The sequence below is a fragment of the Gymnoscopelus braueri genome, assembly GCF_963280865.1.
Source record: "Gymnoscopelus braueri genome assembly, chromosome: 6".
NCBI lineage: Eukaryota > Metazoa > Chordata > Actinopteri > Myctophiformes > Myctophidae > Gymnoscopelus > Gymnoscopelus braueri.
This window is the reverse complement of record NC_137607.1, coordinates 52,318,329-52,334,105: the sequence shown is the minus strand read 5'-3', so window position 1 is coordinate 52,334,105 and position 15,777 is coordinate 52,318,329. Positions and strand designations below refer to the sequence as shown.

The 15,777-nt window shown below is 39.9% G+C and overlaps 2 protein-coding genes across 3 annotated transcripts; one reads left to right on the top strand and one right to left on the bottom strand.

The window, feature by feature from the left end:
- The first annotated feature begins 994 nt into the window (after positions 1-994).
- Positions 995-5,429, top strand: micos13 (mitochondrial contact site and cristae organizing system subunit 13). Its single transcript, XM_080430779.1, has 4 exons — positions 995-1,170; positions 1,938-2,094; positions 4,222-4,279; positions 4,960-5,429. Exons 1-4 carry the CDS (start codon positions 1,142-1,144, stop codon positions 5,055-5,057), a joined length of 342 nt encoding a protein of 113 aa, XP_080286905.1. The 5' UTR covers positions 995-1,141; the 3' UTR covers positions 5,058-5,429.
- Positions 5,430-5,986: 557 nt separating this feature from the next.
- On the bottom strand, positions 5,987-14,911 carry LOC308087091 (spindlin-1). 2 transcript variants are annotated; one of them, XM_080430778.1, is made up of 5 exons: positions 14,806-14,911; positions 13,531-13,568; positions 12,737-12,984; positions 11,845-12,078; positions 5,987-8,751 (listed from the first exon to the last, which is right to left on the bottom strand). In XM_080430778.1, the coding sequence occupies exons 2-5, from the start codon at positions 13,548-13,550 to the stop codon at positions 8,546-8,548; spliced, it is 708 nt and encodes a 235-aa protein (XP_080286904.1). In that variant the 5' UTR covers positions 13,551-13,568; positions 14,806-14,911; the 3' UTR covers positions 5,987-8,545. The 2 variants fall into 2 exon arrangements, with proteins under 2 accessions (XP_080286904.1, XP_080286903.1); XM_080430777.1 differs by having other exon boundaries at positions 14,671-14,895.
- Positions 14,912-15,777: the final 866 nt, after the last annotated feature.

Here is a 15,777-nt window from a genome sequence, read left to right as displayed (position 1 = left end):
ATGCCACGGACCCCCATTTGAAAATGTTTTGACAGGGACCCCCAGAAGAGAACATATGTTCATAAATTCAAAATTATTAAAAGTTTTCAATAATTTTTTTTTTAAATAAATGCAAAAATAGCAGATCTACAATCTCACAGCATGTCACTTGCCAAGGTATAAAATATGGATAAAGTGGTTAAAATGATTGTGTTGCTGTGTTGTATTAACACATTTTGCTGGGGACCCCCTGGAAGGAAGCCCCCCAAGGACACATTTTCAATATTTCAAATAATTGCATGAATGATTATTTGACATACGTACATGTTAACGTACGTTACGTAAAACACACGAATTATTATTAAATTTACGTAACGTACGTTAACATGTACTATTATTAAAAGTTTTCAATTATTATTTTTTTAAATAAATGCAAAAATAGCAGATCTACAATCTCACAGCATGTCACTTGCCAAGGTATAAAATATGGATAAAGTGGTTAAAATGATTGTGTTGCTGTGTTGTATTAACACATTTTGCTGGGGACCCCCTGGAAGGAAGCCCCCCAAGGACACATTTTCAATATTTCAAATAATTGCATGAATGATTATTTGACATACAACATGTTAACGTACGTTACGTAAAACACACGAATTATTATTAAATTTACGTAACGTACGTTAACATGTACTATTATTAAAAGTTTTCAATTATTATTTTTTTAAATAAATGCAAAAATAGCAGATCTACAATCTCACAGCATGTCACTTGCCAAGGTATAAAATATGGATAAAGTGGTTAAAATGATTGTGTTGCTGTGTTGTATTAACACATTTTGCTGGGGACCCCCTGGAAGGAAGCCCCCCAAGGACACATTTTCAATATTTCAAATAATTGCATGAATGATTATTTGACATACGTACATGTTAACGTACGTTACGTAAAACACACGAATCAGCAGATCTGAAATAACGGTTAGCTTTTCTTTTTTACAGAGTAACTTTATTGACACACCTCTTGTTAACAGGATTGCCCTTCATGTAGTGTTAGCATTGCCTCGTTCATTGCATAGAGTTCACAGCAATAGTTATAGTAATATTAATAATAACTGACCGAAGACACCTTATAAAGGATATACCAGTAACTGTACACTGTCGGTAACATGGCGGCCAAGATTTTGCCTGTACTAAAGTGAGTGTTTTTCATCCTTTTGAGCAGTGGGCATACTAGTTAGCATATTAGCCACTTAAGCTAGGTTATGCTGTCAAATAAAGCTAGTGCTTTTTAGCTTTGTTTAGGTTTTTAATGTCTTTGTTGGCTAATAGGTTGTTAAATGTTCAACTCTCTCTAGTCTCTACCAAAATGTCGCTGCTGTGAATGTTAGGGTGAATACATTTCTCGTATTGCTTGCTATCAGTGATGTAAAGTAACGAAGTACATTTACTCAAGTACTGTACAGTACAGTCTGTACTTAAGTGCAGTTTTGAGGTATTTTTTACTTTACTGGAGTATTTCCAATTTTCAGTACTTTACTTTACTCCACTACATCTCAGAGGCAAATATTGTACTTTTACCTTTAGTTACTAGTTACTTTGTAGATTTTGATTATTATTTACAAAATATTAACCACTTCAGCCCACAGTATATACTACATTTTGGCCATTTGATAATAGCAGATCCACAAGCTCACAATGCGTTGTAATGCATCGCATTGTGAACTTGTAGATCTGGTACTTTCTAAAGATTTGTATACATTTCATTCATGTGTAAGCTTGAAATGGGACATTCTGCATAATGAGTACTTTCTACTGCTTGCTACTTGCTAATACGCTAGTAGTTTTGAACAACATTGTCTGTGGACAAGAAGGGGACATGTAGCATGTTTGATATATTATAACTCTATGAATACATGATCTTGGCACATACAGTACATTGTGTCTTGTTCTTTTCCATTGCAGATTAGCCACCAAGGTGACTGTTGCAGGAGGAGCTGTATATGTTGTCTATGACTCAGGACTGTTGGGGAACAGCACCCAGGGGTCAGAGGTGTTGGGCAAAGCTAAAGCTGCCATACCACCTGCAATAGAAGAGTGGATGAAGTATTTTGGAGTGGAGGTAAGATCATAATTAATGAAACTGATGTGGTCTGATGCTACATAGTTAATGCTGCTATGTCAGAGGTACATTGTTTTGTCTTAATCTTTGGCCTAGCTTTTTTCTGTGGACAGGAATAATAAATGATATTCACACAGTGGTCCTCAAACTTTTTCATGTCAAGGACCCCCAAAATGATATGTATTTGGCCGCGGACCCCCATCTCAAATAGTTTGTTCCAGGGACCTCCCAGAAGCAAAGATATGAGTTACAAATGTTTGCTTACAAAATATATGTATTCAAAGATTTGCACAAATTTTCACGTTTTTTCAAAAATAGCAGATCTACAAGCTCATAGCGCGGCAACTCTAAAGATGAAACGGAAGTGGGGAGGAGGCTTCACATCCGGTTTATATTTTAATCATGATCAGAGCTTCCGAGTCCCAGACTGTATGAGCGGAAACATTTGAAAATTGTGGGAGGCAACAGTCTGGCCACGCGAGACTACCCTAACCCTAATATGTCAAGGGAGAATCCCCCCCTTGACCTCGGGACAGTGGGGAGATATCAATGACGTATTTTTGAGCTACTAGGCTGAGCTACTTTGCTACCCCACATTTACATAACGTTAATACACAACTATTTATGTCAATATGGCTGCCGTGAAAAAGGCCCATTGCTGGTCGTACATGCATACTGTACATAGGATGCCAGTCACCATTTTTGGCAATGGCAGTATGGCACACCTTACATATTTGTTGATGAATCACTTTTGTCAATAAATGAAATTAAAAGAGAGCTGAGCCAGAAGACAAAGCTCTCGATATACCGATACAATCTCTGTTCCTACTCTCGCCTATGGTCATGAAGTGTACTGTGGGTCATGACCGAAAGAATAAGATCACAGATGCAAGCGGTCAAAATGAGGTTTCGCAGACGGGTGGCTTGTGTCTCCCTTATAGCCTCTACACACTGTACGATATTTGACCCGATTTGGCTCTCGGGATATTGTTTGGTGATCGCCGAGAAAACCTGATCTCAGTACAGATCAGGCGTTCCTCGGCGAGTTGTTGATCGCGCAGTGTGTAAGGTACTCCGAGAAGAAACACCCCGATAAATTGCGTTCGGCGCTCGGTCCCGATAATTTTTACTTTTCTAGCATGTTGGATATTTGGGCTTGTCGGATCCGATGAGAGCCGTGCTACAGCCAATCAAAGCACAGTACCAGCCAGCGAGGTAAACAGGGGCTGGACTTGGGCGGAGTGTGGGTTGACGACACCGGATAAAAATGGCACTAAAAAAGGCATTCATAATATTGACGTACTGGTACTCTCCTCACAAATGTGTGTGTGCGTGCGTGTGGCTGGCTCTGTTCCATGGCTAAAAAAACGATTTTAAAACGATTTTATTATCAGCATGATTCACTGTTGAGTCTTGAGAGGAGTTCAGTCATCCGCAAGAGACTTCGCAGTAGAGCCGCTGTTCCTGCATTTGGAAAGGAGCCAGCTTTGGTGGTTCGCGTATCTAGTACCGATGCCTCCTCAGCGTCTGTGGGCAGGTTCTCGGTGCATGTCCCACTGGGAGGAGATCCCCTGGCAGACCAAGGACCAGTTGGATGGATTCCATCTCCACACTGGCCTGGGAACGCCCCGGGATGAAGTGGAAAGAATTGATTTGACAGATTTTTAGGATATTTCTTTGGCTTTCTATTTATTGATAGATTACAGTAGGCTGACAGGAAATGGAGGGAGAGATGGAGGGGTGACACGCTGCAAAGTTCCGTCGGGATCGAGAGTCGAACCCGCGACACGCTGGCAGGCTAGATTACCAGCCTAGGTGCCCAGACGGTTACGCCAACCGTCTGGGCCAATTCGACAAATTTACCAAATAAAGTTTGCGGCTTTTTGTATAGCGTAGTTTGTTAATGGTTAGGCAGTTGTTCCCCATCAGTATTTCAACTCAAGTTGATAGTATATGAGCCAAATGTCTATTTGGTTCTATTGCAATAATGTGATGTGTGTTTTTCCTCTTTTCTTTTCTTTTTCTTATGTTGTTCCTAAGTACCAATCTAATTTCATTTCTTGCTGTGTAATCATTGCCCGGTCATCCTGAATAATTTCTAATGAATTGATCACTCCTTTTTTTTAGACTCAACTTCCAACATTGCCTAAGATTGAATTCTCCCCTGTTCATGCATGGAACTCTGGTAAGGACTGGCTCACAGGCATGAGTTATTTACTTTTCCTTGCCCACCTGAATAAAAACCTTGTGGCAGGTGCACTGGTTAAGTAGACACGTACAGTATGCATACATTATGAGCACAAACACTACTCGATAGATTTAATGGGCAATGTTTCAGTTAAGGACCTTCTCCAGGCATATGAAGGTCTGGAATAAGATCCTTGACCTTACCTTTTCCTATTTAATCTCTATTGAGCAGTGTTTATGTGTCCCTGGTTTCTCAATGATCCTATTTAGACCTTGAAAGCCTATACGTTGTTATACTTTTAAATCCTGGAAAGCATCTTTGTCATTTTAGATGCATACACCAACATGAATGTTTTACATTTTGTAATAAAAAAACTTGGGTTAGGATTTAGAGGGCGTTTTTAAAATTAGCCTCGGGTCTAAATGGGTTGTTTTATTTTTGTTTCTTAACAGAAATAATTAAAATATCATATGAACTTATGGACTGAAATGGCAACCTTAACATTGCAGCCGTATTGTTTCCTTCTAAGTTGTAGTAGAATTCCTCCAAGCCTTACTTTTTTCAGAGTTAATTTTCATATATTTCTTGTTTTGTTAACACAGTCCTTTGGCGCATCTGGCATGACAAGGCAACTGATTAATGTAGGTTAATGGCTCACATTTCTCTTCTCACTCTAGGGGTGCGGACGTCAATCTCGACCCTATCGGAGGCACCTACAAAAGCATGCGATTACACAAACCAGGGACTGCAGTATGTGAAAGACCTTACCAAATGAAGACTGCCGTGGAAAAGCCTGACATTTACTGATCTTGTGGTTTTTGGATGGTTGTCCGCAATCATAATTAAATCTGGGAAATGGTTACACTACTTAAAAACTTAAAATTCCTCACAGGGGGAATGGAAGGGACATCCTGCAAGTCATTTAGCTGATCTAAATGAGTAATTCTGGATGACGGAAGTAATTACTGACAATTATTTACCAAGTTTAATTTCCTGAGTTTTGAATTTAACAGTGTTTTGCACACCATGTTATAGTGAATTTATAATGAGAGTCATGCATAATACAATTTGTAGCCAAGAAAACAAAATAACCACCAATGGACATTGTTTTTGTGTGTACTATAAATTGTTATTTATCTCAACACCATGTCTGATATCATTTCCTCAATTCTGGCTTTCACACAAGTCCATATACCGTCCCATGTTTTTTATACAGAGAATGTCTATTGTTATTGTATATATTCAATTTCACCATTTCTGAGAGTACAATAAACCTTAACCATAATAATCAAGTAATTGCCGTGTCCGATATTTATAGATTCGAGAAATGGAGAAGATTAAATATTGTCTTTGATGAGAAGTCATTGTCAAATTGTAATACTCACAAATCGGTACATATCTCAGCAGTCATGTAATAAAGATGTCAGTCAGATTTTTCATATTTCAATTGGCCAGACTGACTTCCAAATTTTACAGACCCTGGGCAGGCAACCCCGCCTGGCTGAGACCTGTCCTCAGAGGAGTGCACTTTTCTAGTTTAATTAGTTTTTATACACCAGCTAATTTTAATTAATGTAGGATGTCAGGGTGCATGTTGGATTCATCACATTACTGACTTCACCTTTGTATTTCTTTGGCTTTGTACAATGGTGCTACTTTGTCTATAATTTGCATCTGGAACATGACAGCACATTGAGAGGAAAATAAATGTGCAAAAAACTTTTATTACACATGACAGAATGACACAAATGACCTGTAGATGCTGCTACAACGTCAGAACAGGAAGGAGAAGAGAACAAAGCAGAGAGCACAATCATTTTGAATACTCAATGTAGAAACACCACAGCACAACTGCACAGTATAAGCCACTGTGTTCATTTAACTGCATGTAAAACATGTACAGTATCAGAGTTAAATCAACACTGAGGGTTGTGATGTACCCCAAAATAAGCTGACAATGCTTCTCTTTTTGCCATCTTTCAACTTTTTTTATTCAACATGGGGTAAGAAACTTGTTTTTGCCTGACATTTCTACTTTTTTACTGCTGCCAAAATAAAGACTTGAATATCTCAAGGTCTCTATTCAAATGATGCATGCAAAGGTTTGACAGTTAAGTAATAGAAAAGCATGAAAATCACGGTATACCACCTGCCTACCAATCGATTATGTTACGGAGTGATGCACTGAATGCCCCATAGGGAAGGGCTGAGATGAGTAAGGAATTCCTAGAACTGGGATATTAAACAATTATGACGAAATCAAATGCACATAGTCGCAAGTCTGTTAGAGACAGCAGTATTTCAGATATGAATGGGGCCCAAACTGCAGTTACTGTCTTGTTAAACTGCCGTCTGTCATTTCAAGATCGCAGTCCGATATACACATAATTGTATACTAAGAACTTATTTAAAGAAAAGCTGGTGTTTTAATGAGATATTCACATAAATGAGGATACTCACAACAGGCAACATTACAATACATTTTACACAAAAGTTACAGATTAAATACTGTAAGCGTAATGTATTATAACAAATAACTGTGTTATAAGATTCTTCTTCATGCGTGTGATTTAAAGCATAATCCACCACAATTTGCTCTTAAGCAAAGAAGCATGATGGGGGAAACAATGTAGCGTACCACAACCTAAACATATAAATTCTATACCATATATAATTAAGTGCTCCTTACAATATCACCACTGATGAAACTAAGCAACCAATGGTTAAGAATGTTACATCTGAGTATGTTTATACTGCATAAACAGCACAAACATTGCACATATCCTCTAATATAAACGGATGGTTGCAAAACGTTTCTCGAGCTGTCAGTGTCAATTTTTTGTGTTAGAGTATCTAACTTTCCAATGTATAATAAAGACCAATTTTTGGCCTTCGTAAGCAATGTTATGTTGCACGCTAGTAGCAGATATATACAATATTGCAATATGATAAGCCTGAAGGCACTTTATGATGTGTGTGGGATTAGTTTTAAATGAGATAATTTAGCTCACTTCTTCTTTGTTAACACACAGGACCTTATACCCACTTTATACTTCCCGTGCCAAGAATAACTGAAGCTCGACGCGTCGTACCGACGTGTTGTGAGCTTGTAGATCGGCTATTTTGCTGCAGGACCCTGTTCGTATGACGAAGTATAAATCAGGCTAGATCTTGATCCTTGTGCCGTTAACCTAAGGTGAGTGCCTACGGAAAGAATCTGGCTCCAATATTTGAGGACTGGGAGAAGGTATATTAATGTAGCCTAATTATACAGCCAGTGATGATAAAAAGGGATACAGTAGCAGCAGGACAGGTTTTCCAAAAGGAGCATAATGGAGGGGGCAGAGCGGTCACTACAGTCTAAACTTCAGTCTTCAGGTATTGTTTCAATACTACTATTAATCACTTTTCTTTAATGTCTGTTCTGCTTTCACCTGCTCACTGATCTCAGGGGAGAGAGCCATGGTGTAAAATGCAAACAACACAGGCTGTTCTCCGCCTTAGGCAGGTGCACCCTGTGTGAGCCGTCTTCTAGACAACCGACCATCGAGAACTACAGATCCAAGAGGGAGTGATTGTCTATGATTAATGCAAAACAAATAAATTAAAAACATGCAGAACACCAAAAATTTGATTTCATAAATGACGATCACATTGAAATTATAGGCTTGACCGGTCTCAGAGAATGTAAGCCTAGCCTACATAAGGCCTATTGATCTAAAGAAATATCTTCAAAGGCTGTTTGGGGGGCAGTACTGTTGAACACTGACAGTTTTGGGAAGTTATCATTCAAAATGCTTTTAATAAGGCCAGATTAACGCGTACAGTATCTTAGGGACAATAAAGCAACTGCAGTCACGATTACCATGTGCATCTGTTGAGGCAAGTGCACTCCTGGACTAACTGAAACGTTAAGTATCGCACGCAGAGCGACACTCAAACAGGTTAACTAGAGATATCAATAACTCTTCGGCTCCGAACAGTTTGTCTCCCTCCTCCTAATGGAGCTAGCAAAGCAATGCTACAGTTGCTGCTGTGCATACCAAAAGAACCTTATGCTTCCGTTTGTTTGTTTGTTTCTTTCTTTTTCAGTTTTTTTTTTCTCCGAATGATAAAGCATATCATCTTTTAATCCTTTGCAGGGACTTTGAATGAGAGATGAGAGGTGAGTGCAAAGTAAGCGGATGTACGTAGCGCGGTCTGGGTGGAGAGGAGGAGGAGGAGGGCTGAAGGGGGTGAGATTGAAGTGTCCATCATCTCTTCTTAGGTGGTCTTGACCAGGTCATAGACGTGGATGTGAAAGTCATCATCGTATTTGATGTAGTAGACAGAGGGTTTGGCTGGGACCTGGTAGATGACCAGGCCTGTTCTCTTCACACCCTTGTCGGTAACATACTCCACCTGCTTCCCCACCAGGCTCTCCGTCTCCTCCCCGGGCTTCCTGTCGGCTGGCAACAGGTGCTTGTTCTCTGAGAAGAGATGAGAAAGGACAAGAGATTAATTATGTCACAATAATTGTAGCGATTATATGTATTTATTTCTTATTTTTAGTTATTTATTTTGAGTTTAAGTCACAGAATAATGTGCCATAGACCAAAACTAGTACAAAACTATTGTAATGAGGCTTTCTGTTGGTCTGTTGGTGTTGTCACAGGCTGTGCTCGGAATCACAAAGTAGTATGGCATAGAAGTGGTAAGTTATCTGCAGTAGGCGAACAACATGAATACTTCCAGTGTATGCCCAAGATACCAGGACAACACACTACACGCCAAATCAGAGCTTCCTTTGTGGTGTGTCGTTTATTGATTTCATTTTCAAAACAATAGACCCTGTTCACCAATGTCATCTCAGGATAAATACGGTTGCAGCAAAAATGATAATTAATCTATTTGATTTGGTGTGTCAAAGGGCACGCATTGACAACAGTTTTGTCAAAGCTTGCTAACTGGTAGACCTAAATCAAATGTATCCACAATTCATTTTGAAACCAATAGATGGCGCTGTGCAGCTGTTGAAAGCCGGGATTTTACTAATTGAAGAAGCCAGAGAAAAAATTAATTAAATAAAATTCAGGCATAGGACATGATTACACCTTTTAATTGAAAAAAACAACCAGCCCGGTTCGATGTACCGGTATGTATGTTCCAAGTGAAGTCATGTGACTGTAGTAGACAAGGTAACATGTAGTATACAGTACTGGTGCAGTATGCAATTTACACATACTGTACTAGAGGTTCGGGCCACTTGGCCCTCACAGCTAGTAGCCTACAATATAGGCTGTATACTATTATTATGAGGCCAGGATTTAAAATATATGTGCTGGCTGTCTGTCCAAGCCTGGCTCCAGACCATGTGTGTCTCTCATCCATCCATCTGACTGAGGTATCTCGAGAGGAGGTGCCTACTCTGCATTGATTCACATGACATCTTCACCTGTGGTTTTTGTTCACCTTTATAGGCCAGTAGGATCATATAATTAGCATTTCTAAATTATACAATAATCACAATGTAAATGTAATGTGTATGGTGCATAAGGGTGTACAGGTATGTCTGTCATTAATGTTGCCCATATTGCGTATAGCCTACTCACTTTTAATGTGCGCATCGATCAGATATTGTTGTGTTGCCATATACATTTCTCAATACGCTACACTGACTGCTACACTGACTGCTACATTGATTCTGACAGTTTCAAAAGAACTCCTTTGACGAAAATACCAGCCGTGTGTGTGACTCGATCTCCGCCTAGCCCCGACACACACACACGTGCGATCACAAACACACACACACACGCGCGATGAAGTAACCCACATACACAAAAGAAACTCATTCGCCGAAAATACCAGCCGTGTGTTCCTGACTGTGACTCAATCTCTGCCTAGCCCCGATGCACACGTACACGTGCGATCACACGCACGCACACGCACACGCACAATCACTCTTACACAGGCTTGTGTCGTCTCTCAACGTGAAAAAAATTGAAATAATGTACTTTCTGACAAGTGGTGAGATCGCACATAATAAGCGCTCTCCACCGAGAGCTGCAGCCCGTGGACTGGCCACTGGTTGGGACCGTGATAACAAGAGTGGGTCCGCGGATTCCACGCATGCGCAGTTTGATCATTCCATAGCTTGCGGGGCTGTAACCATGGCCACGAAAGATCCCATAGCGCGAACTCCGAGCAATCATATATAGTTTAATAAAATACGTGTACGGAAAATATGAAATTTGCAAGCGTGACATGTAGTTTGGTAGATTTCCCAAGGCATGCAGTATTATTTGTGCATAGAGTGGAGGCAACCCTATAAACAGGAAGTAGGAACTGATAAAAGGAAGTCGACACACACCTCAAGGCTGCCTTGTTAATTGTGGGTTGAGATACAAAGGCATTGAATAAAGCGGTTCATGCATGAGTCTGTTATATGCTCACTGGCAATACCCGTTTCAGTGGCGGGAGATCTGAATCTTTGTTGTATGGTCTTTGGCGACACTTTGAACCTTTGTTATACTACTGTAGTAAGCTCAATGTGTGAGGTATGGATCTTTGTTAATTTGCGATACCCGCTTCAGTTGCGTGAGGTATGAATCTTTGTTAATTGATGATATCTGCTTCTCTTGTGAGGTATGGATATTTAACAGAGCCATTTCCAGTGACGGGTGGCACAGGCAACCCCTGGAATGAGGTGCCCATTGAGGTGCCAGCCTAGGTGCCACCCATTACCATTGTTATATATAGTCATTACACACCGGGCCGCGGGGTGCTCTTTCTTGGTCGTTCGGAGAGTGCTCGGAGCTTCGCCGATCGAAAATTCAACATTAAGTGACAAGACAACACAACAATGACGGTCAGATGAAGTATCATTGCAAAATGCGACAGTAGTGGCATCTTTGCAACTACTTATTCAACATACATCTACACGTAACAAAATAGGTTATAAACATGTTTATAGTTATACATGGGATGAACGACCATTTGAATGCATTTCAAAACACGAAAATGGAAAATGACACGCTCTGAAATCAGAGCAGATTCGTTCAACATTTAGTCTGCGAATGCACCCAAATATTACATTTGTATTGTAGGTATATATCTGTTCTGTTCTAAGACTGAACATGCTGTCTTGGAATGATTTGTCTGAAAATAGATCTCTAGAAAATAGAAACATTTGGCTAAGTGAAAAACAATTAAACACACTAAGACACTATAACGTTCATTATTTAAGTAGATGCGTAGTAGTAGTGGAGACAAAAACGCTATTCCGACGCGTGCGCGTGCGCATGCGCATGCATATGTTGACCTGTGTGTACACGTGCACGCTCCAATAGCGCCACCCCAGTCCCATGCAGGGACTATTTTCTGACAGTTAATTGACAATACTTGTGTCAGTTGTGCGAAGTATGGATCTTTGTTAATGGATGATACCTGCGTCAGGAGGTATGGATCTCTGTTAATTGACAATATGTATGTTAGTTGTGCGAAGTTAGGTATGGGGCTTTGTTAACTATCATTACCTGCTTCAGCTGTGCATGAATGTTTTATTGTATGCTCATAGCCAATACCTGCTTCTGGCAGAATCCGTAGGTCTCCATCAGCATAGTCATCCCACAGCTGGTACATGTAAAGCACTGGGTCCTTCTCATAAGTGATATAATACCAGTTGGTCATGATTGGCGCTCTGGAGAGTACCATGCCCCTCCATTCGTTTTTCTCTCCGTCCTCCTTTTCAAAAAGATGTTCCACCGCTTTACCCACCAGTTCTTCTGCCCCGTGAGGCACCTTGATCTTGTTGTTTACTAAAAGCCAAGACAAAGGACATATGCATGTGAAAGTATCATATCACATCGGGGTCAGAGACCTGCTCCCATACCTCTCCCTCACAGGTCAATGTCCTGTAGTTAGTGCATGCAAATTATGATCCGAGCTCCTTTTGTTTAACCAAAGCTACTGCAAATCAAAATGTCTTGGGTGTTCATTAGCACTTAACCCGTTAAGACCTGGAACGTGTCTGTGTAATTTTTTTGATTTGAGCTAAAAAGCATTATTTTACACTTTGGCTATTCAAAAATAGCAGATATACAAGCTTGTAGCCCGAGTGCCGCGCTACGAGCTTGTAGAGCTTCTGGAGCTTGTAAATCGTGAAAATGTGTGCAAATCTTTGAATATATACTCTTTTAAAGCGAACATGTTTAACTGAAGTCTTTGCTTCTGGGGGGACCCCGGAACAACATATTTTGAGATGGGGGTCGGCGGCCAAAAACATATCATTTTGGGGGTCCTTCCTTGACATGAAAAGGTTTAAGCACCACTGATATAGAAACATACGTTTGTCAGAATACTGTTGGGATTTAGAAGACATTTGTAGAATCGGCTTCAGGTCTTAATGGGTTAAACAATTATTCAATACAAAGTAGCCCACACAGACAATGGTATTAAACACCTAGTAACACTCACCGACTTTTTCAGTCAAGACTTGGAGGTTCGAGACCCTCTCGTCCTTGAACAGTTCAATGCCATATACGCAGTCAAAGCCATCGTACTTGACCATGAAGAGGGAAGGGTTAACACTGAGCCTGTCAAGAACAGTGCCCTTCCATTTGCTTTGGTTCCCTTTCTCACGCCAGTTGTGTTGAATACGCAGTCCCAGAATGCAGTTGGGGTCAGGGGTTACTGTGTCACTCAGTTCCCCGCTACTCCGTTTTCTGGAAAGACAGTGTGTGCGTGTGTGTGTGTGTGTGTGTGTGTGTGTGTGTGTGTGTGTGTGTGTGTGTGTGTGTGTGTGTGTGTGTGTGTGTGTGTGTGTGTGTGTGTGGGGGGGGGGGGGGGGGGGGGTGAAGAGGGAAAAGAAAGCTTATAAACAGAACAGCTTAATCAAGTCGGGCCCCAAGACCTTATCAAATACCTGATGAATACATTTCCACTTTTGTTAACACATAAAGAGCTTGATTTAGCTTATCTCTTAAGGGATGTTACTGCTTTTGAAAATGATAAAGATTAATATATGTGGCTGTATAGAGAGAAGGATGGAAAACTAGTCATTTACACATAGGAAATTCCTTCTTTAAGTCTTCCTCATATAGTGTTCACTGGAAAAGAAACATCACCAGTCACATGTCTGATATAAAATGTTGTGCAACTGGTTCAGCCACTTAATTATGAAACCAGACACAACTTTTCCTCTTTATTGTCATATATACGATAACCAGCAATAATAGCTTCATATGACATGGATTCATGTTTCTACATACCTCCCCCTTTTCTTGGACATGCCTCCAAAATGCAAAGGCTGATGAATGAGAGAGAGAGAGAAACAACAGCTTTATTATTAATATTATTAAGTGATTATGAAAGCTGTTATGCTTCAGACCAGTGGTGTAAAGTAACTAAGTACATTTACTCAAGTACTGTACTTAAGTACACTTTTGGGGCATTTTTACTTTACCGGAGTATTTCCAATTTTCAGTACTTTAATTTCTAATCCACTACATCTCAGAGACAAATATTGTACTTTTTACTCCACTACAATTATGATACTTTGTAGATTTTAATTATTATTACAGCTAAATTACAGCTAAATAGCTAAATAACAGAAAATAGCCGATCTATAAGCTCACAAGATGAGCTTGTACATCTGCCATTTTCAAAGGATTTGTATACATTTTATACATTTGAAATGGGACAGTCTGCACAAAGAGTACTTCCACTTTTGGTACTTTAAGTAAATTTTTACGTCTGTACTTTAACTCAAGTACATTTTGAATTCTGGACTTTTACTTATATGTCTACATTGCAGTATTGATACTCTTACTCAAGTAAAAAAAAATGTGAGTACTTGTTCCACCACTGGCCTACACTACACAGCAGCAGGGACTGACACCCACTCCAGCCAATGGCTTGGCGCGACGAAATAACTTCCTGGTTATATTTCCTTATGAACTACACACACATTCATGGAGGTCACTGTTTATAATGTACATCATTGTAAGGGCCCCATGGCTGCTCGTCTGGCTCAATCACAGGTTATAACACAAATGATCGTTGTTCCTTCCAATCACTGTTTTGACTAAGACTGATCACACTGCTGGATCAGGAGGAGAAAGGAGCCAGTTAAACAGGCTCTTCTATGACACACAACTTCAAGAAAACACGTCAGCCATGATCTCACTGACTGTGATCTGAAAAATTACAGTACATAGCCGGCTGGATTTGTCGCAGCTATTGTCTGATCAGTTGCTGCAATATTACCTTGCAGAGGTATATAAATGCACTGCACTATAGCTCAATGTTTAGTCAAAAACTAAGGTTAGTCTAAGGGCAACAACATCTACACCACATAATCTATCGATGGCAATAGGTTATCAATAATTGTGCTGTGTTCATAAGCTCACCTCAATGCAGATGTTAAGAAAAGTAGAGGCTCTTGCTATATCTGTTTCATACCCGATCGGCGAAAACACACAACATCACGATCCCGGATATAAATAGCGTTGTAGTTTAACTCGGACATGTTGTTGTATAATTACCTTTACGCCGATTTCATATCAGTTATTTGTTAAGTTCTTCTCGCAAGAGAAATGTGGCTAACATACAACACCCGCCCATGCAAACCCTCGCGAAACCTATGGAAAATGGGAGGACGGAGCGCCGAAAAAAACTCCATTTCCCGTGGTGCTTTTTGGTTGCGATGATCGCACACGAGGAGGAAGTGCACGCAATGAACAATGGGAATTGATGTCCTCCTCCATATTAAGCGTTCTACTTGTAGGCTTCGCTTATGCTAATTGGATCATTGATTTAAATGAGCAGACAATGACACCTGTCTTTTCTTGTTTTGGTCTTTTATTGAGCTGTTATTTATTCATAATTAAGGCAGTTCACCTGTCAAGTGAAATAATTATATTTGCGTGTGTGAGGGAGAGTGAATAGGTCCATGTTATGTAGTACTCAAAATGATATTACATTAAATTAACTCTCCTCTATTATTATTTTAATAAGGGGATTTATCAGCTAAAAGCCTATATAGCATAGCATGAGGACAGGGAGAGAGAAAAAGGTGTGTGTGCTTGCTTGTATTGTATTTTTCTGTCTGTCTGTCCAGAAATCCAGAGAATAGGAACAAATGTGATCAAGCCTTTGCTATCAGGACCTCACTCTTTGGAATGACATACCAGAGATCAGATTGGCAAAGTCAATTTTTCTTCAAAGTCTCCCCTAAAATATATATATATTTTTGGGCGGTGAAACCGCCCCTATAAGTGAGATTTGGAAAAATGTACATTTTCCTGCGCTGAGATCTGGGCCCAGGAAATTTGTAGAATTATCCTGCGCTGTGATTGGCCAATCACAGTCTATTCAGGACTGTGATTGGCCAGTGTCACATGACACATGTGCATAGCCCTATATAAGCAACCATAACTCGAAAAAAACCAAAACTTTGTTTTTTTCGAGTTATGGTTTCGTCCATCATAAAGAGTGTTTCAATAAATGTATTTATC

Bases quoted from the DNA above. Each gene is read 5' to 3' on its own strand.
- LOC308087091 (XM_080430778.1), bottom strand. From the start codon at position 13,550: ATGTCCAAGAAAAGGGGGAG. The intron at 12,985-13,530 runs GTATGTAGAAAC...CTGTCTTTCCAG, and splicing joins ATGTCCAAGAAAAGGGGGAG to AAAACGGAGTAGCGGGGAAC. The intron at 8,752-11,844 runs GTATTGGCTATG...ATCTCTTCTCAG, and splicing joins ACGGATTCTGCCAGAAGCAG to AGAACAAGCACCTGTTGCCA.
- micos13 (XM_080430779.1), top strand. From the start codon at position 1,142: ATGGCGGCCAAGATTTTGCCTGTACTAAA. The intron at 2,095-4,221 runs GTAAGATCATAA...CCTTTTTTTTAG, and splicing joins TGAAGTATTTTGGAGTGGAG to ACTCAACTTCCAACATTGCC. The intron at 4,280-4,959 runs GTAAGGACTGGC...TTCTCACTCTAG, and splicing joins TGTTCATGCATGGAACTCTG to GGGTGCGGACGTCAATCTCG.